Below are 25,829 nucleotides of genomic sequence, written 5' to 3' on the forward strand. Positions count from 1 at the left end.
TTCATTGAAAAGAGCCACATCTTGTGAGATGTAACTTTTTTCGTTGGATGTGTCGATTTGTGTAAGGTGTGGCTCAGTTGACTTAGCAGTAAGTCGTTGATGTTTAGAGCTAAGTAATGAATTAGCAATAATTACCTTCTTAAAGTAACACTAAGCAGTGTTTATGTAAAGAAATGTCTAATTTTTATGTATTTTTTTTCTCACTATGTAAATGTCGGTGTTCGATTCAATTGGAATTTTCTGGACGTTAAAAAAATCATAAAGTTTTGTATAACATTGAACATCGTACATTCTGACCAAGAAATTGTATTGAATGATCTTCCAGTATGTATGAATCTTGTGTGTGTGGTTTTTTTTTTAACTTTCGGCACTTTGCGATGTAAATTAAATTTTTTTAATATTTTTTTTTGCGTTTAGTCGAGATCTAATTTAATTTTTTTTTCGAATGTTTGTCTAAGTTTTTTTTATTTGGTATAATTTTCTACTTGTCTACTCTTGTAGGTGCAATTATAAGTTAGTTTATACAGGTGTTTGAAAAAATATAAAAATTACCGATTTATATTTAGAAACATCCTGTATTAGTAGTAAGCATTATTTTTTTTTAGTTATATTATGCTAATTTTGTTAACATTCAGCAACAATTTCCCCTTTTTTCTTTGTTTTTTTTTTTTTAATAAAGAATATACATAGAATGTAACCTAATAATTTGTGACCAGTACTGAAATAAGAGTATATAGAATGTTTCATTATTTTTGGTTCTTCAAGGTCATCTGCGCAGCATGTACGAAGTTCTCTAGACGACAAAATAACAAAAATAGCGTCATCTCTGTTTTTTTTTGAAAGAGAGTGAACGAGATAACTATATATTTGTTGTATGTGTTTAATAGAGAACTCCCATGGTAAAAGAATCTGCTGCCCTCCGCATACATCTTACCTTCCCTTTGTTTTTAATGATAGTTGTAAAAATGTAAATCAGAATATATTTAGACGCGAGCTGAAGCAATGAAATGTGCTGAAATAGATTCACTTCAAATTAGTTTGTAATAATTATGGAAATTATAAAAACAGATTTGTAATTTTAGACAATATAAAAATACCGTAACAAAATTTTGTTTTATTTTTTTTTATATCAGATTAAAATTATTACGTTAATAATTATGAAGTTTGTGTTTTTTTTTCATTAAATATTTTATTAGCTAATGTAAATAAAAACCAAATGGTTATTTTTTTTAATAAATTACATTTATTCAAACAATATATTTAGAAAAAAAAGCAGCACCTTTTAAATAAATTACGACAATTAATAAAAATATAAAAAATAGGAATGATATTTTTTGGAATAAAAATTTCGATTTTTTTTTACAATTTACTTACAAATTTTGAATCAGTAACAAACATCGTCGGTGTTTCCACTGTCGAAATACTTGTGCAAAAACATGTCACCCCATGTTAATTTTATTTGAAGATAAAAACATTGAAGACATCTCAACTAGTAAATATATAATTTATGTAAACATTAATAATTAAAAAAATAATAGACATTAAAGTCCAAACTTTTAAATGCAATAACAGAAATTAATTAATTAATAAAGAACTTAAAAACTAAAATATTTCATAGCTCACTGAAGGCTTTGGTATATTTTTGGCTTTCATATTGCAAAAATTTATTTTTAAATTAATAAATAAAATAAACAATTTGATTTAACAAACGCCAAAGGACTGACCTCTACATATGGACAGGCTATAACCATGATATTTTGTGCTTATTTGATTTTCGCCATTTTGGCGCTGTCGGTTGCGATTGGTGGTTAGGTTTGGAACTAATAGAGATGTCAGAAACTTTAACAGGTGCCTTTAAATTGGAATTAAGCAAAAGTTGTCAAATACTAGCAAAGAACAATCCTTATATAGAGGTTAGTGGACCTAAGTCATATTTCATTAAAGTTAACAAAACCAATAAATACATTATCAAAACTTTATACGTTGTTTATATAAAAATTAAATATCAATTGTTGTATTTGGTAAATTGAAAAAAACATGGCAACTCAGTAGGAACATTGTTAAAAATTAAATTACAAAATAACTAATGGCTTTAAGACATTTACAGATTAATTAAAAAGAAATTAAGTAAGTCTATAAGTTCTACTCTTTGACGTCAAAGAATATGTCATAGAGTATAATCATAGATAAAACACATACCATAGACTATTGGAATTATAATTTGAGTTACTAGTACTCTTTAAAGCAGAAATTCTTAATCTTTTTTTCTAGTAAACTTCAATTTTTGAACTCTTATTTTTTTTTCATCTACAGTACACGACTCTTAAGAATCCTGGATCACTTTTAAAATCCCTGCTCTAAAGACATCTATAAAAATATTTAGATATATTTATGTAGATTTATACCCGTCTGGGTGGTTGCTTTGCCAACGCCAAGTATCAGCGCACATGTCTCGCAGCGTCCTTGTCGCACGCCAGCCGAGCATCCTGTGCGAGAGCGAGACGTCCGCGTAGTTAGCGGCGATATCTCCCTCGCGCCTGCCAACTATTTTATAAGGTATTTTCTTGCCGCTGGCTTCTTCAAATGCTTTCACCATCTGTAACACTGAGTAACCAGTGCCTGTGCCTGCACATAGAATCATTTGTCATCTCTAATACTTCGTATATTAAAAAAAACACTAATATTAAACCAATCAGTAATATAACATTGAAAAAAAATTACTTTAAATTGAACCATTTTTAAAACTATAGTTGTAATTTTTTTAAATGAAGTTCACTTTTTGAAAAAAAAAATTATAAAAAAAAGTCGTATAGCTTAGATTAATATTAATTATTTCTATATAACAATCACACTGGATGGATTTTTTTATATCATAAGGTGGCAAACGAGCGAGCGTCCACCTGGAATAGCGAAGTGACCGTTGCCCATGGACATACGGAATTGCATATGCGCTGCCTACCTTTAATCGACGGAGGAGAGGATGCACAGAAATAAAACATTTTCCCTTTCCATACATCCTCTCATCCGGAAAGTCGACTTCCACTTCCCATCCTTTCCTTATAAGAAAAAGGGTGGGAAGGGAAAGAGGACTAAATTAGGTCTCCGGGTTGCACACTCATCAGACTGTAGTTGGAATAGCTTCCACTTGACGCTTGTCTTCTGTGTGGTCGTGGTATTTCACCGGGCGAGCCGGTACAATTCGTGCGAAGTTTTTGAAGCGGGCTCTACCATTGTTAAGCTGAATACACAAATAAATATATGACAAAGAAAATATCATACCCAAGTTAACAGCATGAAAGCCATTAAATCCTGATTGACTGAAGAGTTTGATGGCCTTCACATGACCATCCGCGAGGTCCTCCACGTGGATGTAGTCTCTAACACCAGTACCGTCTATTGTAGGATAGTCAGAACCAAACACCTGAAGTTCTTTCAAACGACCCACAGCCACCTGACACCAAAACATAATAGATGGCGCTACTAATTTTATAAAAATCGCTATTGAAATTTGTCTTTTTTTATCTTATTTCGAACTATTTTTATAAATGTGAATATTTAGATGGATGGATGTTTGTTACAAGGTATCTCCAGAACGGTCTCCAGAATAGAACTTGGTAAAATTTGGCACAGATGTAGAACATAATCTGGAAGAAGTTGCGGGGATAGTTAGTTTTTTTATATCAATATATATAAAAATCAATTGCTGTTCGTTAGTCTCGCTAAAACTCGATAACGGCTGAACGGATTTATCTTGGTCTTGAAATGGTAGTAGTCAAGGTAGTATCCAATAAATATTTGTATGAGGAGTTGTTTGTATGAGTCGTGTATCTTACCTTAGCGATGAATGGCATGAGATTGTTGGGTATACCGGCGGGGTCCTCCCCGATACGACCGCTGCGATGTGCGCCCACAGGGTTGAAGTATCGCAGAGATATCACTGACCATTTCTGTACGACAGAAGCCAGATGTTAACCTAGGCTAAGTCTAGAGGGGGATGCAGCTATCATCAATATGACCTTATTTGAAGTAATTTTATATATGACACTTTACCCACCATGACAACACCCTATGTTACATCTTACTAATATTATAAATGCGAATGATTAGATGAATGGATGGATGTTTGTTTGAAGGTATCTCCAAAATGGCTGCACGGATCTCGATGAAATTTTGCATGCTTACACATGCTTGACACAGTCTGAAAGAACACATAGGCTACTACTACTCATTATACTTTTTTTATAATAATTCCGCGCATACGGAGTCACGGGTAACAGCTAGTTACTATGGCAGCTATCAGTATGTTTGACTCTTCTTGACATTACAAGATCAAGTTGTTTTTTAAGTGACTGAAGGTTTACCATACATAAATAAAAAATATTTTTATCTTTACACATTACGTAAGAATTAGCTTAACCTTACAAGATAAACCCAAGTGTTTTTGCTAAAAGGAAAGGTCTTAGTAAGGTAAAAACATTGATAATAATTTGTTTTTGCAAGGTTCAACGTTTCCATTGACTTACCCTATCACTCCTGCAGATATCTTTCATGATCTCCTCGCAGAAGTACTTTGACTTGCCGTATGGGCTGGCGAGACCGCGTCCTGTGGGATGGCCTTCACCCAGCGGCAATGACTCCGGTTCCCCATAGACCGTGCAAGATGAGCTATACACCAACTTGTAGACGCCGAATTCACGCATTACCTTATAATAGGGAAAATCAAACTTAGCGGTTCGGAATTTCGAAGGATTTGCGCATAAAACATTTTTAAGAGTAGGGGCGTAAAAAGTAAGAAATATGAATTCAAAAAGTCAAACTTATTGAAAAGTACAATACTATTTTAATTATTATTTAGGACGTAAATCTGTACTTTTAGTAGCCGATTATTAACATTGTCTTACGTCGAATAGTGTACATGTGCCAGTTATGTTAGCCTGGTAGTACTCGAGCGGCTTCTGCACAGATTCACCCACTGCCTTCAGCGCCGCGAAGTGAATCACGCAGGTTATGTCGTGCTGGAATTTAAAAACACATAATAACGTCATGGTGACATTATCGGATTAATACTTTACGGCTATCACTGAAGAATTATTTGGAACAATTCCTGCTGCAGAGTTCCGTCATCGGAGAACGCGACAGACCATCTGGTTCCATCTCCACCATCTCGATGAGCAAGGAATCAACAACCATGCGATTTTCGCGTAACTCTCTGCCTCGCACAATCACTTTGTGGAATGGCCTGTTCTCGGCGGTATTTCCCAGCACCTAAGACTTAGGATCCTACAAGAAGCGAGCGTATCACCTTGTCAAAGACCAGTAACGCATCGGGAACACTTCGGTGTTCCCGAAGCTCGTTTGCCCCCTTCTCTTATAAAACAAAAGCTGTTCGTCCTTTGGTAAAATTACACGTATCATAACCCTACCTTTGTATTATTGTCTGATGTAATACTAAATCTTACCTTTTCAAAAACTTCACGTAAAGCATTCGCATCTCTGATATCAACATCATAGAAATGTATCGTCTTCCCCGTCAATTCTTCTATAATGCTAATTGCTTCTGGTTTCTTCTGTCCTTCAGATTTGTACGCGTTTGAGAGATTGTCCACTACAACGACGTCTATATCTGTGTTAGGTCTCTCGAGGAGAGCCGCGACTGTATGTGATCCCACGTACCCAGCACCACCAGTTACTAAGATTCCTGGTTTCATTATAACGCTGAAACAAACAAAATCTCACTAATTATTACTTCCTACTGTTAGGAAGAAAATCCAACACTGTGCTGGTGTACTGGCGCAACACTAGCCTTACTAAAATGTCGACGTTTATGCCCCTCCACTAATCAATCTGACACTTGAGTTGGTAACGAAAGCGCGCCATTCGCGCCAAAGGATACTATATAATAACGTCTAAACTTTTTGATGGGTAGATGGATGTTTGTTTGAGGGTATCTCTGGAACGGCTGAACGGATCTTGATGAAATTTGGCATACATATAGAACGTAGTTTGGAAGGACACTTATAATTTTTTTTAATTCCGCTCGGACGGAGACGCGGACGACTGGTAGTATATTATAAATGCAAATGTATGGATGGATGGATATTTGTTGCCACATTACTCCAGAACGCAGAATGGATGAATGGCATTTAGATAGATTACAGTCTAAAATAACGCTGTGGTGTCTTAGTAAAATAACTGTTATCGCTCTACTACCGCCCTGGGCGAGATTTCTACGGTTCCCTCGTTATGAGATTCACAGACCTGTGGCCCCCCAACAACCGCTCCGACTTTATCGCTGGCCCCAATTTACTTAGTTTATGTTTTTTTTATTTTCAAGCCGACAATGTCGCAACAGGACGTAACACAATTGTTTGTTACTTTTAAAAGTTTAAAAAGATGTTAGTCAAATGATTTATGTCCTACATAAGACATAAATATCAAAGCTAGTTCATTTCAATTGACGTTATTGTAGTAGTCAATTGGGGCATTTACCTTTAAATGGATTGGCATTTATACGAATACATAACCATTTTTCTATAGAAGATTTACACAATTAAAAAAAAAATCTTAATGTTTTCCGTAAACATTATTGTTAACACGTGTCACAAACACGTGATTATGTACCTGGCGTTTCTATTGAATGGGTAAATGATGCATGTCACTTTTGTGTTACATGGCATAACTATAATTTATGACCTACAGATCAGTTCACAGCTCACAAGTGTGCAGATCAGTGAACCGAGTCACAGCTAAGCTCAATGTGTACCTGCATAGAGTTGTTCGTAAAAGATAGGTTTATTCTCCACGTTTGATCGTCGGTTTCTATGATCGAAATCTGTATAAAATCGTCATCCCTGTCCTTTTTAACAAAACACAGATAACTTGTTTTAATCCTTATGTTCATTTTGTATACTATACATACAATTTAATAAAAAAATATACGATGACTATAAAATAATTTTTAACTTAGTTTTTTTAGGTTTGTTTTTTGCTTTTCTTCAAAAAAGAAAATTTGCTTTCAGACACGTACAACGTACGTATATCAATGGAAAAAAACTTTTTAACATTTAAATTGAATATTTACGATAACAATTAACATAGACAATCCATTAGGCCAAAACTCAAAATGTATAAAAATATATGCGAAGAAAATACACATAGATATTGTAATATTGATAATTCGAATACATAACATTTTAATGTATTAATTATGTTAGATAACATACAATATCATCATACTAGCTTTCGCGACTCCCTCTGCGCAGACTAAAAAAACCTAATAAGTAACCTATATGTTTTTCCAGACTATGTTGTACATCCCTCTAAACATTCGCATTTATAATATTAGTAAGATTAAAGACATTTCAATATTGTTAATAATTATAAAGGACCTGCTTTCCTCAATCATGAAAAACTATCGTTAGGTAAAAACCATTTGAAAATCCAATAGCTTTGAGTTTTTTTTTATATCACAAGGTGGCAAACGAGCGAGCGGTCATCTAAAATCGCTGAAATAGCGAAGTGACCGTTGGCCATGGACATACGCAATTGCATATGCGTTGCCTACCTTTAATCGACGGAGGAGAGGGTGCACAGATAGAAAATATTTTCCCTTTCTACGCATCTTCACGTCCAGAAAGTCCACTTACACTTCCCATCCTTTCCTTATAAGAAAGAGGTTGGGAAGGGAAAGAGAACTAAATTAGGCCTCCGGGACGCACACTCATCAGACGAAACGCGGAATAGCTTCCACTTCACGCCCGTCTTCTGTGGGGTCGTGGTATTTCACCGGGAGAGCCGGGCCAATTCGTGCGAAGATGTTAAAGCGGGCTCTACCACTGTTATAGTCTAAGTTGGCCAACGAGAGAGTTTAGATGGCCTTATCCCATATCTTTAGTAGATTGCATCGAGACCGACGAGAATCTTACTATAATGGCGACTTTACTAAAATTAAATTTTCCCGAGAAACATACATACATTATCGATTCTGGGTAACAATAACGATTCGCTTAGTATCGTCACTGACATTGTTGATTGGCAGAACAATAGTAAAACGCGTAACACATTTTCCGTTTGCTAACAAAACAAATTAATATAGTCCCACATATTTAACTGGCCCAATGAGAGGTCACCTTTTGCCAAACGGGCCAGATTAGTTTCTTAAATCTCTCTCAATACTGTTAAATTATTACACAGTTGCGTCAATGAACGAGAGATGCTATCATATCAATATATTGACCTTACGTTGTAACATTCTCAAGTGTAATTGTATTGCCACTTCAGATTAATCTCAACACGATGTTGTTACATGAAAAGTGAAATTTAAGTATTCAGTTTAGTAGCGAAAAGTCAAATAAAGTCATAAAAGAATTAGGCATTAATCATTTAGGATTAATGTTATCTAAATTAAACTAAAAAATATTCAACGCAGACGTCTTTATGAATCTAATTTCTAAATTAAAAAAATAAAACTTACGAGATATCTCTGGCAGTTGATAAAGACTTCCTGTTCACAAAAAAAATTAAAAAAAAGTGTTCGGAATTTAAAATAATTTAACAATAGAATTTAATTGACACGCATGGTTGTGACCAAGTCTGCCAGCTCACTGTTGAGTTATCGAATTGTGTCCCATGTAGGGTGACCAAAATTGTAAGAAAGTAATTTTTAATTTCGATAAATATTTTTTTCTACTTAACATATCTATCGCTAGAATGATTAGTCGGCTAAATTCCATTTGGTTCGATTGGATTTAGAAGAGAGCTATGCTTTGCTTCTTTTAATACAGAGAGACGGATGAGACATTTTAATCTTTTATTTTCTTGCAATTTGTGTCTTGTATAAATGATGAAAACGCAGAACTAAAAATCGCACAGGCTAGTCCTTAAGGAAAGAAGAGTATAAGAAAAGATGTGTCTTTGGTATTTCATCTTGAAATAATAAACACATTTTTAAAAAAAAAAAAGTTTTTCCCGCTGTTGTAAAGAACATGGTGTCCCTACACACTTGCGCTCCTATTATTACTTGCTGATTTCCTTATCACGGCTAGTATCACAAGTTGTTGAGTGCCATATATTTTGTAATATTTGATTAGAATATGACATATGTACAGTAATCCTTGATTGATCGATATTAAATTGTATTTTACTTACAACTATCAACACATAATAGTCTTCACATCAAACATTAACAAAATGCAGCCTAAAATCATATTTTTTTCTGTTTTTAATACATTAAGTAAATACTGCTTCAGTATAATTAACCTCTTATATCTTAAGGGATTTTAGCGCACTGAAATCTGAAAAGTTTAGAGCTTAAATTCCTGAAATACTATGTAACTGGTTTACGGCACATAAAATATACAATGGAGTTTTCAAACCGATTATGTTTTAAGTCCAAGCATGTCCTGTTTAGACATTTACCTTATAAAATATCACAATATGTTAGGTCCGGAAACTCATAGAACTCAATCAATGATCTAATGAATACCGTAATAAAGGATAACAATTTTCTTCATAGTATACTAAACTTGGTTTTATAAAACATATAATCAAAGTGATGTGATTTGAACAGAAAATCTTGAATTTATATAACAGAGGAACTATAAGATAATCTACAAACTAAATATACATAAGAATAAAGAAAAATAAAATATATATTTCAAATTAAAATTGACTCCTTTTAATAATTAATTTTTGTAAATTTCCTTTAAGAATTTTTACAGCAAACCTTATGTTCGAAAACACTTGCTATAACTTTTTTTCAAGCAAAAACATGATGTGCATGATAGACTGCTGTTACTTATACCTTGATCTTAAAATAAATCTATACTAGGGGATGCCCTTAGTAGCTAACAAATGACTCTGAATGTCATAGTTACTGAGAAAATAAAGTGAAATTACATTCACATTTACTCTACAAATCTAGTACCTTAGTTAAGAATATAAATACTGTCACCCTTTTGTTTATTTTGTGTTAAAAATCAAGAAGTGATACGTTTTTCAACAAGATTTGATTACTTTGAATCTGCTGAAAGAACTTACTACCCTATGTTTTACTTATTTGGAAAAAAATAAAAATAATGTATGAGTTAAATTGAAAACAAGTTTTATAAAATAAAAATTGACTTACATATTCTCCGGCTTCATTGTTTCAATAGCTGATGACGCAAGTGCCAGCAATATAAATTGATTCAAGGTTTGTTTATATTATACACAGTATGGTACTGAAAATATTTTGTGAAGTAATATCATGATAGTATATTAAAATACCCTCAGAGTTGTTTAAAAAATATGAAGTTGATATTAAATGATTACCGTATTACTAAAATAAATGTGATTCTTCTTTCATACACCTCTTACTATTACTATTTAGCCATAATTATGTTTTAAATAATTGTTCTTTTGCAATGTTGTTTTGGTTTTAAATTTTATTTTCTGTGCTTTTGAAGTGTTGCTATTTGAATACCGTTAAATAATCGCTTTAAAATAAATGCTTGTGTTTACAAATTTTCACGCATAATTTAACTAAATTAAAAAATATATTTATTTTAAGAGAACCTAAAAAGTAAAAAACGTTCAAAAACCATTTACTATTTAATGACTATGTTTTAAAGTATTGGAGGGTAATTTTTCTATCTGTGCACACTGTTCAGTTGACATGACAGTTTCTCTGTTTCTGTCTCTTTCGCTCCCGCTCAGTTCTCAAGGTAGTGAAATCTTCGGGTTTTTAAGTTATATTTATGAAAATAATCTAATAGTTAAATAAATACATGTATATTGTAGTTTTTAATGAATTGAGAAGTTTATGTACTGATAGTTTTATCCATTTACGGTAATGATTAATTAGATAAAACTCGGTGACTTCCAACCTATCATTCTTCAACGTTGTTGTTGTTTCTAAGGATTTCTAAATTCTGTGATTGCTTATAATATAATTGCTCTTTATATAAAGGAATAGAATAAATATGTTATCGTGGTGACACTTGCTGTATTTGCAAGGATAAAAGTGTTAAAAGTTTCTTAACCTAAAATACTCGACGAGAAGGATACATTCAGTGATTGTGCTTTACAGATGAGTACGAAAATCATCAAACCGAATGCCGCGGAGGCTGACTCCTTCGAGACATCGATCTCGCAGGCGCTAGTTGAGTTGGAAACAAACTCAGACCTCAAGGCTCAACTTCGGGAGCTATACATAACCAAGGCTAAGGAAATTGAACTACATAACAAAAAGGTAAATAGCTTCAAATATCAAACAGCTTTAAAAAAGTTTTCTTCAGTATAATGGAGTTGTAAGTTACATATTTCATTTCCTAACCTTAGCTATTTTCTTAACATGTAAGAGATGATTTTTATAATACTCAATGTTCAATTATATCAAAAGTAGTTATATACATTTAGATAATATTTACAGTATAGATTTGGTTAGAGAACAGCTTGAAATGCTTTAACTACTGAATTGCATCTATTTAAGACATTCAATAATTAAAAGTAATTATAAGTACTTTGAAACATATTACTATCTAGAATAATAATACAATTGTCTAATGTACTTTTATCAAAAATATTCCTATTAAATATTGTTATTTTTGAAAACTTTCAGTCAATCATCATCTATGTGCCGATGCCCAAACTGAAGGCCTTCCAGAAGATCCAGATCCGTCTTGTCCGTGAGCTGGAGAAGAAGTTCAGTGGTAAACATGTTGTGTTCATTGGAGACCGCAAGATCTTACCCAAACCCAGTCACAAGACTCGCGTTGCTAACAAACAGAAGAGGCCACGATCAAGGTAACCATTAATTTGACCTTAATGAGTCTTTACAACTCTTTAATATGAAAGAAAAGAAGAGAAATTCTTTTTTAAACAAAAGAATGCAATTATGTCCAAGAATTGAATACTTTTCATTGGTACAAATACAAGTGTTAAGTGCCTATAAACAATCTTTTTGTCAAATTTGTTAAAGAAATATTTCAATTTTGGATGAAATGTGTAAAACAAAACTATACATTTAGGGGAGACAACATAGAGACAGCTTATTAGTAATATGGCTTGAAAAAATGACCTTTTGACAATTTACTGAATCAGGTTGGCACTTACTCATTTTCTACCTTATGTGTAAAGAACTAATTATCATATAATATAATAAAAAAAATTATTTTACTTCAACATTTAATTACTAGCGGGAAAAGCATCAGTAAATAAATATAGCTTATTATTTTAAAACATATTTCATGTTTTTGTCTACTTTCAGAACGCTGACATCTGTGTATGACGCCATCCTTGAGGATCTAGTGTTCCCTGCAGAGATTGTTGGCAAGCGCATCCGAGTCAAGCTGGACGGCTCACAGCTCATCAAAGTGCACCTCGACAAGAACCAGCAGACCACAATTGAACATAAGGTAATTGTAATGTTTTTAATACTACTAATAATAAAGGGATACAAAGCTAATGCACATAAAGTTCCAAAAAAGTCTTAAGCTTTGTTTACCATAGACAAGATATTTTGCTTTAATTCCTTTGTTTTTTCAGAAAATAAATATGAAAAAGGCTCTCATGTAATGAAATTTCTTCTGTTTAATTTTTCTATTGGTTTGAAGTGACATATAAATAAAAGAATATAATCTTGTAAATTAAGCCACCATTTTGGAACTTTCAAAATGTTATAATAAACAATGAATCTTTCTTAACAGGTGGATACTTTCCAGTCAGTATACAAGAAGTTGACGGGTCGCGAAGTCACCTTCGAGTTCCCGGAACCCTACTTGTAAACTTAAGGACTAAATTTACAATAAAACTAAAACCTTACCTTTTGGCTTTTATTTATATTCACGAATGTGGATGGGCTTAAGGTGAGTATATACTACAGTATTTACTAGGAATGAGAGAACAATGAGTCACTCTGACTCCAAATCAGAAGGTTGCATGTTCATATCATGTAGGGGTCACCAGTACACATATATCCTATATTTTACTTCCTTATTTACATATGTTACTTACATATCTTACTGTCTTATCGTCAGTATCGAGTGACAGTATTTTCTCTTCTCACATCTCATGAGCAGTTGAGACTCGCTTGCCAGATACAACACCACATGTTCTAGTCTATGAACCTTTCAAGAACCACACATTATTTGCAGACTGTACTTGCTATCAATCGTAAGAATGTTACATTACATAGAAATGTTTTAGGGTGTATTCACCTTTTGAAGGACTCGAGAAAGTATAGATAGATTGATGGGATAGTACGATGGGAATGAATGAATGGAAGAGTACATGCTGTGCAGACTCTAGGACAAAGTTGATAAGTGAATTTCTAGATTGTTATTGCAATTAATAAAAATTAAATAGACTAAAATTGTCATATATTTACAATTATAATTTTATACACTATTGTTAACCATGTTGTGATTTCTCAAATATTGGCACATTCAAAATTGATATGAGAGCTGTTTACTTTGATTTCATTCTATAAAGAAACTTAACTAATAAGCCGTTTAAATGCAACATCTTATTCCCATTTTACAAATAAAATTTATTCGTTTTCTCATAATTTTATAACATTTAATAAAAATTGCAACTTCTTCGAATAACCCTATAAATAACTAAACAATCCCAAAAAATATAAAATAGTGGTAAAAAAGACCATAATTTATTTAATCTAGGACTAAAAATTATTTTATACATTTATTTACTCTCTGTCTATACGAATTTTTCATCAGCAATATAAAAAGTTTTATAATTTCTGTGACACATGTCAATTTTTTTTTAACTCACTAATAAACAACCATCGTCTAAAATGTAGCTATATTGTATACACAGTACATGATTTATCATAATAATATTATAAATGCAAATGTTTAGATGGATGGATGTTTGAAGGTATCTACAGAACGGCTCAAACGATCTTGCTGAAATTTGGCATAGTTGTAGAACACTGTTGACTATGGCCTAATCACCCTTAACTTAGGGTAGGCTCCGAGCCCCTGGGTGGGAACGTATAGTGAGCTGATGATGATGTAGAACACTGACTTACGATTTCATACTGATTAAATTTTCACTTTATAACCAACATAATAATGCATGAAATTACCATATTTAACCAAGAAAAAAAAACCTATTCCATTGTAAGCAAATTATAAATCATTCGCAAAAACTCATACATATCTGAAAAAAATATGGTAAATATATTTTAGTCAATTCTGTCAGAACCTTATAACTCTGTAGTCTAAACATATTTTAATAAAAAAAAGTTTGACGTACACTTATTGTCTATGGCCAATCTAGTCATGTTCAAGACACCAATATTGAAAAATCGACTTTATATTCAAAGTATCAAGTCACAAAATGCATTCACAACTCTTGTTTAAATATTTTATCTAAATCTTCCGGATTTGATTCTATTGGTTTTTCTACAGTATCGTTATGAGTTACTTCGCCGTTGTTAGGTCTAATAACTTTAATATAATTAACAGGGACAAGTCCTGCAAATTGTCTGTCTGCGGTAGCCATCAGCCAGCCAGAGTTCCAGAGATTCCCTTGCAAATGTTGTGGCGCAAGGATCAGGACTTGGTTGGCACTGAAACTGATCTCCTGTGGTGATGTTGCTTGAAAATCGTATTGGGCAATGGCACGGAGTGGATTCTGCCATGATGTTGGATCATTCACTGAAATAAATATATACAATTCACTAATTTCAGCTATCACTATTACTAATATTATAAATACGAATGTTGGGATGGATGGATGTTTAGGGATATCTCCAGAATGGCTACATGGATACAGCTGAAATTTGGCATGTATTTAGAACATAGTCTGGATAAACACATAAACTTATTATGTTTTTTTTTTAATTTCGTGCGAACGCAGTCGCGGGCGACTGCTAGTATAAATATCTGCAGATAGACATAAAAAAAAATCAAGTATTAAATTTCAATCAAATATCATATGAATATGACCGAATATTGAATCTTAATCTTAATTTTAGTGTAAAAAAATTATAAAAGTATAGAAGTCTTTGTGGTGCTATTTAACAAAAACAAGGACAAACCCAATGACGTCACATTATGAACAGATTATAATGCGAATTGCAAACCAAATATCTACTTATATGTAAGATAAAACATATTAATTAAATTGTTAATTATTTAGCAAAGAAATAAAACCTTCCTATTCGTGTGATGAATAAATTTTAAGGTTATATTTTTAATTCAATGTTCTTTAAATGATAAATAGATAAAAGCCAAATTTTCATTTTGCACTCAAGGTTATCTCTATACAGAAATAGGGCGGGTTTTACCATATCCAGCACCCTTGGCGACATTTTGCGGCGCCCACTTTTCTTACATGTTAGAAGGCCCACAGACGCCCTTTTATATCCGGCACTGGTGCCAGCGGCGCCCTGGGCGCTCGCGCCGTCTGGCCTTACCCTAACTACTGTGTACAACTTAAGTGTCATATACTTACATCTCTCATTAATGCTAGAAGATAATCCATTGAGCATTCTTAGTACAATGTATGGGGCTGCCGCTATAACTCCGAAGAACAATAGTATTGGCCAGCTGGAACCCTTGGCCTTTTGCTCCGCAGTTGCCGTGCCCGACTGTGTCGCAGCCACTGCGTCCGCCCACGCCTGGAAAACAGGAAACGAAAATAACGGATTTTAGGAATGTGTCAAATATCGCTAGAATATAACAGATTAAAAAAAATTAAGATCCGTTTTACTAAATCTATTCGTCTTTTTTTCGTGTTATATTATTTTTTCTAAATAAAATTAACTTGAGAAACAAGATCAAAATGGCAGATTAGACATCATAATCCATAAATTTTGGTGATTAATCAGAACGTGTTTTAAATTTTTGGTTGTCTGTCTGCCCGTCTGTAAGGCTGTATTTATTACAGGTAATCTTCGAAACAGCTGGACTGATTTTAACGGGACTTTGAAGGGAAAGTAACTAGTATATGCAAGAATATTATAGCCTTCTTATTTTTCATTCTACGTTTATGAAGAACACTGACGTATGTTCTTCCGGTGGTGGCACCTACTTGTTTCCCCCCTCACCCTGTTAAAGCTCTCGATGAGCTCAAAACTAGTCGGTGCCGCCAAAGGACGAACATACGTGAGTGTTTAAGCCGTTTTTACATAAGTTTATAATGTCTCACGAAAGTTTAAATAATTTAATAAGTCACTGACTGGAATATTATGAATTTTTCATCGAATAATCTCAGTCCTCTTTGTTCGTAGTACGTCATTAGATAAGACATATCAATAGCAAAGTTCTATCTGGAAATGGATAAGATAATACCAGTTGTAAGATAGACAACTAAGGGTCATCGTTCTAATCCACAGTTTCAACTGACGAGAAACTCATAGGAAAATTTATTGCCATCTTTATCCATTTCCTTAAAATAAACAAAGATAGCAATATATTTTCATACAGATTTAAATGAAATATAGATACAAACTACATATATATTCACGACAAAAATTACTGTTGTTTTGTTAAGAAAAGTGTTATCAGTTAAAAATATATAAATAAATATAAGAAATGATCAAGCAAAGATACAACATATTTACTGTGAATAATCATAGGAATTATTTATTAAAAAAAAAACAAAACCTTTTTAAATAAAACATATGCATTATCATAGAACATTAATTTTGCACCTGCAATATTTACAGTCAATTAAAAAGTATAACACTAAAAGAATAAATTCGTAAAATGGCGCACGAAGTGTAATTTGGTATTTTATATAACAGCAGCTTATCAAACAGAACATAAACAAATATGATAGCAATAAAATATTAAAGATAAAAAACAACTGATGTGCAGTACACCTTGAAGATGTAATAACATATTTTAATCCCATATTATTTTTAATTATTAGACCATTCTATCATTATTGAATAGCTGTCGCTAACGACTCCGTCCGCGCGTAATTAAAAAAATAACTTAATTAGTAGTAATAGTACCAAATTTCAGCAAGATATGTACAGCCATTCTAGAGATACCTTCAAAGAAACTTCCATCCATTCATCCATCTAAACATTCCAATTTATAATATTAGTAAGACATAATAATTAATATGTTCGTAAATTATTTAGTCTGTTTAGGAAAATCTCATGAAATTGCTGTCTATAGAAATTAATCTAGACATAACAAGAAGCATTAATTTCATTAGACAAAAAACTTTTAAAGTGTACATATTTTTTGGAAATATTATTCAATGTAATATGATAACTGACCTTGAATTCATTTTCCGTTCTGATGCCAAGGATGACCAATAATTTCCTCACCAGCCAGTTCAGAGTACGGACAACTGCAAATGTTGACCAGAATTGTGCAAACAAAGATCGGAGACGGCCAAAGTTTTCTGCTACACCTGTTAACAAAACTATCATTAATCAAAATGCCTTCCAAAATTCAACTCATTGAACAAATTAATATCACTGTAAAATTAGATATACAGCCACATTATTTGACGAAATAGTACAAATAAAAGTAAAAACTAAAAGATAGTTAATTTTAGAACAAACATAAACAATTACGGAACATGTAATAGCTCTATCATAATTTTTTCTCTTTGGGAGATTTTTACTTACCCAGTATAGCTCTAAAAGAGCTAGTCAATGCAAAAAATGTGTTCTCCAACATCATAGCAATACTGCCAACAGCATTTACTAAACTCTGTATTGAATCAAATGCTGGCCTTGAATTCTCTTCTGCCATTTGTATGAATCTAAAAAAAATCAAAATATTGTCTATGTTAAAGATTTCACAAGTTATATTTTTAAATTGAGAAAGTAGTTGCCAGGGTACATATTATTACTTTTTTATAGTACAGTTTACTAATTTTAATCATATTTTCAATGATAAAAAGCAAATCAAAACCACATTTTGATCTTAAAGGTAATTGGTGCATTACTTAAAATTATTATCAACATTCTATTCATAAGGCACACTTTGTAAGGTACCAAGTTATTAGCACATACTCAATACATGTATGTTTATGTTAATTGATTCTATTAATGCAATGAACCAAAATAATGACCTGAACCATATTAAACTTTATAAAAAATCAATATTTATTTGCTGATAGATTTTGATGAAAATTGGGTAAAATCCTAAGGGTAGAAGACAAATTGTTCAAAAATAACAGCATACCTGCTTTCAATATCTCCACCATACATTGGTCCATATCTATTGTATCCTCCATATGGACCACCCATGCCTATCCCCATTCCTCCCATTCCATAACCACCATTCATTCCTCCATATCCAAAACCACCATATCCTCCCATCCCGTACGAACCATTCATACCACCCATACCATAGGAGTAACCAGGATTCATATTATAACTGGGCTGCATTCCAAAATCAGGGCGCGGTGGAAGAACTGGTGGCCCAATGTTACCATTTGAAGTAGATGGCATCGGATTTCTAAACGATGGACCTTCTATATGAGGTAGAGCAGTGTTTGATAAGGTGGGATCAGAGTTAACTTCGAAATCTTTTACTGGTTGGCTCATTTTATGCTTAATAATAAAAGTTTTGGATAAAACACAAAATATTCTTTGCTATGACAATCTCAAAAGCATTAACGTAGCACTGTTTCCCGGTGTAATATTTTGCAATAAACAAACACGAAACACATTTGACGCAACTGCGAAGAAGGAAGGAAAATATGTTTTTAACACTTTTATACCATAGAAGTCAACTTTACGACATCACAAAAGATCAAAGACCACTGTCAAAATTTTGTTGACAATTAAGATTTGACAGTGACATTTACCAATACAAAAAATTTGGAAACATTGGAAAGCAAAAACGAAGGGAAATTCTTTAAAGACTTTAAAATATTTGTAAAGACTATTTAAGGTTTCCGAACTATAAAAATCCAGTTACCAGACGATTATCTATCTTGTGCTTTTTATTTAACTACCCAACATTTATTACCAAAACTGCTTTAAACTCTACTCTATTGTCTTTGGGTCAATGGGTGTCAATCATCAATGGTGTCAATGTTTCAATTGTGTTTGTTGTTATTTTCATTTAAATTATAAGTGATTGCAATATTTTTACTGTATGATATAAAGTGAACAAATCAGTACAAAAGGTATGTTTTCATACTTATCGCTTTAGTATCGCAAAAGTAAGTTTTTAATTGTTGAACAAAACGATTACCTTTTAGTTTTCAAATAAAATGTTTTATAGTTTATTTTACTTAATATCAATATATGTAGTGGATTTGCATGTTTATAGTACACTACTATGTTATTTTAGTAAACTCGTACATGAACCAACATTTTATGGGTCATACAGACTTATTCTTCGACCGGTTTAAAGTTGTGGGTCCTTATTAGATGGTCGATCGAAGTTGACACTAAAGCTAAAGGAGATAAACTTACATTTATTGTCTGACTATCAACTTTGTAGTTACTTTCGACTTAATTATAATATTACATAAGTAAAAATATTATGAGGGTATATATATATAAATTATTATACTCATAATAATATAAATTTTAAAATAAGATCTTAACATTATCACATGTGTATTAACTTAGTACTCTCTTAATAATATACAATTATGTCACCTCTATGAAATGAAATAATAAACATCAATGCTAACAAAAAACCTGTGCTCAACTCCATATAAGTAGGATAAGTTAATAGAGATGATGCTCAGGATCAATAACACAAATTAAGAATTTGCACAGAGGATTAAAAGTTACTTATTTAATTTTCTTCAAGATGTTACCTTTTGTATATTTGACTAGAAGTTTTGATAATATATTAATAAGAAGACACTATCACTATCAACAAATTGTTGAACACTCTGATTAGATATGCCTTTGATAAACATGGCCTAATAATTTATTATGAAGCCATATATAACATTTGTTCAATTTGTATGCACAAGTTTTTGTTTTTAGGAAAAGATGATGATTGAAACTGGTCTGTATAAATGGATAGGCTTACAAAAATATAGGATTAACGTAAATTCTATATTTTTTAGTCTAACTGCACTTTCTCTGTTGTGTTCATACTATATTGCATGTACAGTCAGGTAATTTTGCGGTGTTTCACTGACAGAAAAATTGCCTTGATCCTTGCAACAAGGCAAGCTCTGCCTATTTTTATAAAATAACAAATTAGCTTTACCACTTACCTTTTTTCATACAGACATATTTAAAAGCTGCATCCTATTGGTAACATTACGTTAAACTGTCATTTTAAAGGTGGAATATCACCATTATTACCAATTGTATAGCATATTTAAAACTAATATGGAGTAAATGTATGTATTTAAAGATATTATATACAATTAAATAACATATCTAAGTCATTTTAATGGCAATAGAGCCTTCAATACTATAATTTTGGCTTGAAATTGTAATAACATTTAGAATAATTAATGGAAATTATTGGCTCAATTAATCTTATGCACAAACAAATTCAGAAAGTGTACCCAAAGTACAATTTTAATTAAAATCCTCTATGAAGCTAATGTGATATAACTTTATACCCTAAGAATTTGTTGGTAAATATGTGCATTGACAGCATTTCAATTAAAAATATCGAGTATTCGATTCGCGCCAGTCGGATGTTTCGTTCGCTCCATTTCCGCGTCTTCAATGCAGTTAGAAATGGGGCAGGCGTTAAATGAAATAGGCCACCGGGTCTTTGATAGTTTATTTTATAGTTTACATCGTAACATTTGATGTCTGTGTAATCGGGTTTGATGTATAGATTTAATTATATTAGTAGGCACGTATTAAACTTTCGTCACATGATAAAAAAATTGTTGTTTGGTAAATATTCTCAATGTTTTGACTAATCACAGCGCAGTTGTGTCCAATTATTTTGAATGCATATTATGTTATTTATTCCAGAAAATCACTGCAGGTTTTTTTTATCTCAATCTATTATGATTTAACTGTTTATTTAACTAGCTGTCGCCTGCGACTGCGTCCGCGCGGAATAAATAAAAAACATAATTTGTAGCCTAGGTGTTGTCCCAGACTATGTTCTACATGTGTGCCAAATGTTATCAAGATCCGTTGAGCTATCTATCCATCCATCCATAATATTAGAAAGATAGTGATCGATAAAATTTTCTTTTTCAGATTTCGTTACATCGCATCGCCAAGCCAAGTGGATTGGTAAGTACATATTTAAAGTTTAAAAAGATTTTTTTTTGTATTTTTTGACAACCCTGGCACCATGGTTTAATAGCGTAATTATTCGCATTAAAATATATTTGAATTTGCGAATATAATGAGTAGTTTATAGTTCAGAAATATCCCACAGTGTTATACATTGGGTTGGTCACGTTTATGGACTCACGCGGAGTTTTCCACTTTCCGGAACACTTATTGTATTTGAGACGTCCCGCTGCCCGGTGAAAGCATTTCTATGACGTTGGTTGTTCTTTGAATAGGGTTGTCACCCTATCGTGGCAGCTTAACAGGATATGTTGGATTTTTTTTTCAATTTTTTTTTATTTGCAGAAACAATCATTTTAAATGTAAAGTCCGGTATAGTAGATTATTCTTATGTGGGCACTGCCGCACCCCTAAATTAAAAAGATCCCTTGCTAGGTACCGCTAGCGTCTAAATTCCGCGAAAAGTTTATATCAATTCAACAATTAAATATGATTTACAAAAATGTTGATTAATAATACAATTAATTCGTTTTATATTTGCCTGTTCTTTAAAATGAAATACCACGAAGTCATCGTATGTCATAAGACACCACGATGTTCAATATCGATGACTAATTCTGATAAAATAAATGAATCGATGTTATTACAACATCGATTTATTTTCGCCGAGACGACTCGATTCGTTGTGATTCGGCGCGTCTTGATTGTTATCGGATCTTTTATTTTGTCTTTTTTTTAATGTTTGAAATCGTGATACAAAAAGTTATACAACAATTACATTGTTGTTTTTTTATGTTATTTGAGTATATTTAAAAAAAATGCTGTATACAAAATACACTGACAGTTTGCACATCATATTTTATCGATTTACTTTTAGATTTAGATATTTATCAAGCATAGTGACATTATATTTTGATTTTATCAAAAAAAAAATCAAAAACTGACGTCCGCGACTCCGTCCGCGTGGAATTAAATAAAAAATAGTAACTTATGGCTTCTTCCAGACTAGATCTATATCTGGGCCAATTTTTTTCAACTTGTTAGCTACACTATTTATAACTCAAGAAAGGCTTTACCGATATGGCTGAAAATTGGTGAGGAGGTAGCTTAGAGCCAGGAGAAGGACATAGGATACTACTTATTCATTTTTTTTTCGAATTTATGCCTTGAAAAGCTGCTTTTACTCACTAATATTATAAATGCGAATGTTTATATGGATGTGATGTGGATGGATGGATGGGTGGGCTACACTAATTAGGTTTTTTATATATAAACCCGGACGGAGTCGCGGGCAACAGCTAGTTATTAAGTAAGATTAGTAAGATATAATATTAGTGCGATTATCTCGGAACATATTACTTATGCTGCAGAAATTAAGTGCTGTTCATTCGATCGTTTGTATTCAACTTCATATGTACACGTGGTTGTTATTTAAGGAACTTTCTTCTCGGTAATATAAAATTAAAGAGTAAAATGTTTTAGCAAAGATTAAAAACAGACGAAGACATGTGAAATTAGTCACACTTATCTTAAATGTCAGAGTGTTCCTTAATAAAGGTTTTAGAAAGTAGGTTGATATTTGTCAAGATTAAGGGTCGAGACAATATAAAAATAAACACCTTTTTTCTCTTACAAAAGCTGTTAAAGAGGGCGTTAGCTGGAACGTTTTTCACAACTGCTGGCCCACTTAGCCGGCAGGCCAAACACTCCATGTTCCCATTGTTTCGCGGCAACAGTTTTGCGTTTCGCACAATCTTTTATGAACGGCGCGAACAAAACACAATTAATGTAATCTATGTTGTTGTTATGAGAGCTAATTAACTGTTTGTGTAACGGTTAATCTTTGCAGATAGGGTGTCCAGAAGTAAATAAGTAATTTAAATTAAACCAATCTTTATCTTACTAATATTATAAATGCTAATGTTTAGATGAATGTTTGTTAGAAGATACCTCCAGAAGGGTTACACAAATCTCGATAGATAGAACATAGTCTGGAAGAACACATATGCAACTTATCAAGTTTTTTTTAAATTTCGTGCGCATGGAGTAGCGTGCTAGTTTTTAGTTTTCTGTATATTTTAGCGATTGAATCATTGGGATTAGTTAGCCTTCTGTAAAATGTATAATATATAAATATTTTTCGTAAATTAGTTAAGTAAAATAAGGGTGTAAGGGGTGAGTAAAATTGAATTAAGTAGCAATAAAGTGTTTCTATGACTTTGATGAATGCAGCAAACTATGCCCTGTGGCGATAGTGTGATATATTGCGATTGTTAGTTAGCTATTAATATTGTACTAATAAGTTAGCGATGGGCGATATGAGTTATGATATTTATTTTAAACATACGTGGTAACAATTTGTTGTTTATATTTGAGGATCAAATTGTTTATTAGATATAGAACAGTCTCGAGTACATGAGATACATTTGACTTTCTTTTAATTCTGCTGCTCGTATAAAAAGCTATGCATATTATACGTGCAACAGAATTCTAATTTGCATGCAACTCCTGGACAATACATATATAGTTATCTTAGCTTTTTGATAGAGAGTGAGCGGGATGGCAATCTGTTTTTTGTGAATGCTTCGTCAATAAAATCGCACGGTGTAGTATGGTCACCCTACAAATATTATAACAGTTTCCAGCAATAGGTGTAAGTTCCGTTCAGTTCTCGGGCTAAGAACTGCTGTATGACAACGGTACGGCAATTTGTTATGCCATTGTTATGGCAACACTGAAAGAAACATTCCTCACGTAACGGGCACTTGTGGTAAAAACTCATCTGTATCATTGCATAGTTTTAACAATATTACATTTTGTGTTGGTAACGTGGATTCATGTTGCATACGACAAAATACAGTTGTGGCAACATTTAAGACTTGACAGCTCTATTTTGTTCCACATTTGATCTCCATTTCTGTCATTTGACGTATGTCTTCAGTGTAGTGTATAACATCGGTAGATAGAGCTTCGTTTAGCAGCAATGCTGCTGCATACCCTACAAACTGTTTATTATCTCGGTTTTTTAAAGGTAATTGTTGAAATTTCAATATTGTACTGATGGGAAGAAAATCCGACACTGTGCCGGTGTACTGGCTTGTGCCACTAGCCTTACTAAAATGTCGACGTTTATGTCTCCTCACTAATCATTATGACACTGGACTTAGTTGTAAGCGGGCCAATCGCGCCAAAGGATTGTAACTAATCTCATATATATAAAATTCTCGTGTCACAATTTTCGTTCCCATACTCCTCCGAAACGACTTGACCGATTCTTATGAGATTTTGTGAGCGTTTTGAGTAGATCTCAGAATCCAGTAGTCCACCCCTAATTGTTATTTTTTCATTTTTAGACAAACACGCGGACGGAGTCGCGGGCGACAGCCTGTAATGTTTAAAAGTACTTAGGCTTTGCAGCGACTGTAGAATCATTCCATGTTATTTTATAGCATGAATTACAATGTTTAAATTTCAATTCTTTAATTGAAATTTAAACATTGTACTTTTATTAATCAGATAAATTATCTTAAACGCTTTCAAAATCATTATTGTATGCATTTCCTATTCAAATACTATAATCAATAGCTATTATCTTAGCTAAAGTTTATTGATTATTACCTCGTTCTCATTAAGGTTTATCTGAGAAGTCTAGTTCCTTGATGGCGCAAGTTATTGACTAATCCCCTAGCCATTATCGGAAACAGTTCAGTGGAAACGTATACTATTATATTGCATATCGTGATCTTTTGTGCATGTTAAAGCAAATCAAAATTGTTTATATTTAATTTAGTGATTGTGATAAAACTTTGATAAAGTGTTTTGTACCAGCAAATCTTTGATTATAAGTTTTTGCTGCTGTCAAATCTTACTTCTTACTGTTAGGAATAAAATCCGAAAATGTGGCAGTGTATTGACCCAACACTAGCCTTACTAAAATGTCGACGTTTATGTCCCCTCACTATTCATTCTGTCACTGGACTTTGTAATGAAAGCACGTCATTCGCGCCAAAGAATTCTAGTTAATAAATATCTAAAATTACTAATATTATCAATGCGAAAGTTTAGATGGTTGGATGAATGGATGGATGTTTTTTTTAAGGTATCTCCCGAACGGCTCAACAGATTTTAATAAAATTTGGCAGAGATGTAGAATATAGTCGGGAAGAACACATAGGCTACTAAATATCTTTTTTTATAATTCCGCGCGGACGTAGTCGCAGGTGACCGCTAGTATAATTATAAAATTTGCTTTAGTAGCATAAAAATTGGTTGTGTTTGCTTCGTATTAGAGAGTAATAACTTGGTATTTACTAATTTCAACTATGAAGACAGAACTATTAAGTAATAGTACATTAGAAACGTCAATTTCACTATGTATTTCATAACGTAGGACAATGGTCGTAGTCTCGTATTGAAATAAACATGGCTGCATTTGTAATTATAGTAAAGATAGCCTCATGGTATAGTGTTATTCAGACTTTATGGCGGCTCGAACAAGACACTGCGTACAAGATAATTGTTACATCTCATCCCCTGGAAATCGGCAGAAAGAAAAGGCTGCGCTAAGTTTTACGAGTAGCCTAAAGGTGTCGATGTGTTATCAAGGAAGAGTGTCTTGTCCATCGTCTTCCTGACCTAAAATATATTTTAGAAAGAAAGATGTGCG

General features: G+C 32.6%; 4 protein-coding genes across 7 annotated transcripts in view; 2 read left to right on the top strand and 2 right to left on the bottom strand.

Annotated features, from left to right (window-relative positions):
* Positions 1-2,305: 2,305 nt before the first annotated feature.
* On the bottom strand, positions 2,306-10,404 carry Gale (UDP-galactose 4'-epimerase). 2 transcript variants are annotated; one of them, XM_013327255.1, is made up of 8 exons: positions 10,312-10,404; positions 10,127-10,220; positions 5,460-5,715; positions 4,902-5,015; positions 4,524-4,703; positions 3,834-3,947; positions 3,280-3,451; positions 2,306-2,625 (listed from the first exon to the last, which is right to left on the bottom strand). In XM_013327255.1, exons 2-8 carry the CDS (start codon positions 10,141-10,143, stop codon positions 2,390-2,392), a joined length of 1,089 nt encoding a protein of 362 aa, XP_013182709.1. In that variant the 5' UTR covers positions 10,144-10,220; positions 10,312-10,404; the 3' UTR covers positions 2,306-2,389. The 2 variants fall into 2 exon arrangements, with proteins under 2 accessions (XP_013182709.1, XP_013182715.1); XM_013327261.1 differs by lacking the exons at positions 10,127-10,220; positions 10,312-10,404 and adding an exon at positions 8,474-8,619.
* A 243-nt stretch (positions 10,405-10,647) lies between these two features.
* On the top strand, positions 10,648-12,801 carry RpS7 (ribosomal protein S7). Of its 2 annotated transcripts, none has more exon segments than NM_001312067.1 (5): positions 10,648-10,703; positions 11,069-11,230; positions 11,600-11,784; positions 12,248-12,395; positions 12,687-12,801. In NM_001312067.1, coding segments are annotated over 4 exon segments (573 nt in total). In that variant the 5' UTR covers positions 10,648-10,703; the 3' UTR covers positions 12,765-12,801.
* A 1,499-nt stretch (positions 12,802-14,300) lies between these two features.
* On the bottom strand, positions 14,301-18,733 carry Pex13 (peroxisomal biogenesis factor 13). The gene is made up of 5 exons (XM_013314527.1): positions 18,159-18,733; positions 17,597-17,733; positions 17,240-17,376; positions 15,460-15,625; positions 14,301-14,660 (listed from the first exon to the last, which is right to left on the bottom strand). Exons 1-5 carry the CDS (start codon positions 18,521-18,523, stop codon positions 14,347-14,349), a joined length of 1,119 nt encoding a protein of 372 aa, XP_013169981.1. The 5' UTR covers positions 18,524-18,733; the 3' UTR covers positions 14,301-14,346.
* A 245-nt stretch (positions 18,734-18,978) lies between these two features.
* The window catches only part of Fak (protein tyrosine kinase 2 Fak), a 128,310-nt gene continuing 121,459 nt past the window's right edge, over positions 18,979-25,829 (top strand). The window contains exons 1-2 of one of the 2 annotated variants that reach the window (XM_013326393.1): positions 18,979-19,110; positions 21,125-21,160. The gene's annotated coding sequence lies outside the window, so the exon portion shown is untranslated. The remainder of the gene's footprint in view (positions 19,111-21,124; positions 21,161-25,829) is intronic. The other variant, XM_013326385.1, reaches the window with a different exon arrangement.

Source organism: Papilio xuthus, unplaced genomic scaffold, assembly GCF_000836235.2.
Source record: "Papilio xuthus unplaced genomic scaffold, Pxut_1.1 DF829758.1, whole genome shotgun sequence".
Lineage (NCBI taxonomy): Eukaryota > Metazoa > Arthropoda > Insecta > Lepidoptera > Papilionidae > Papilio > Papilio xuthus.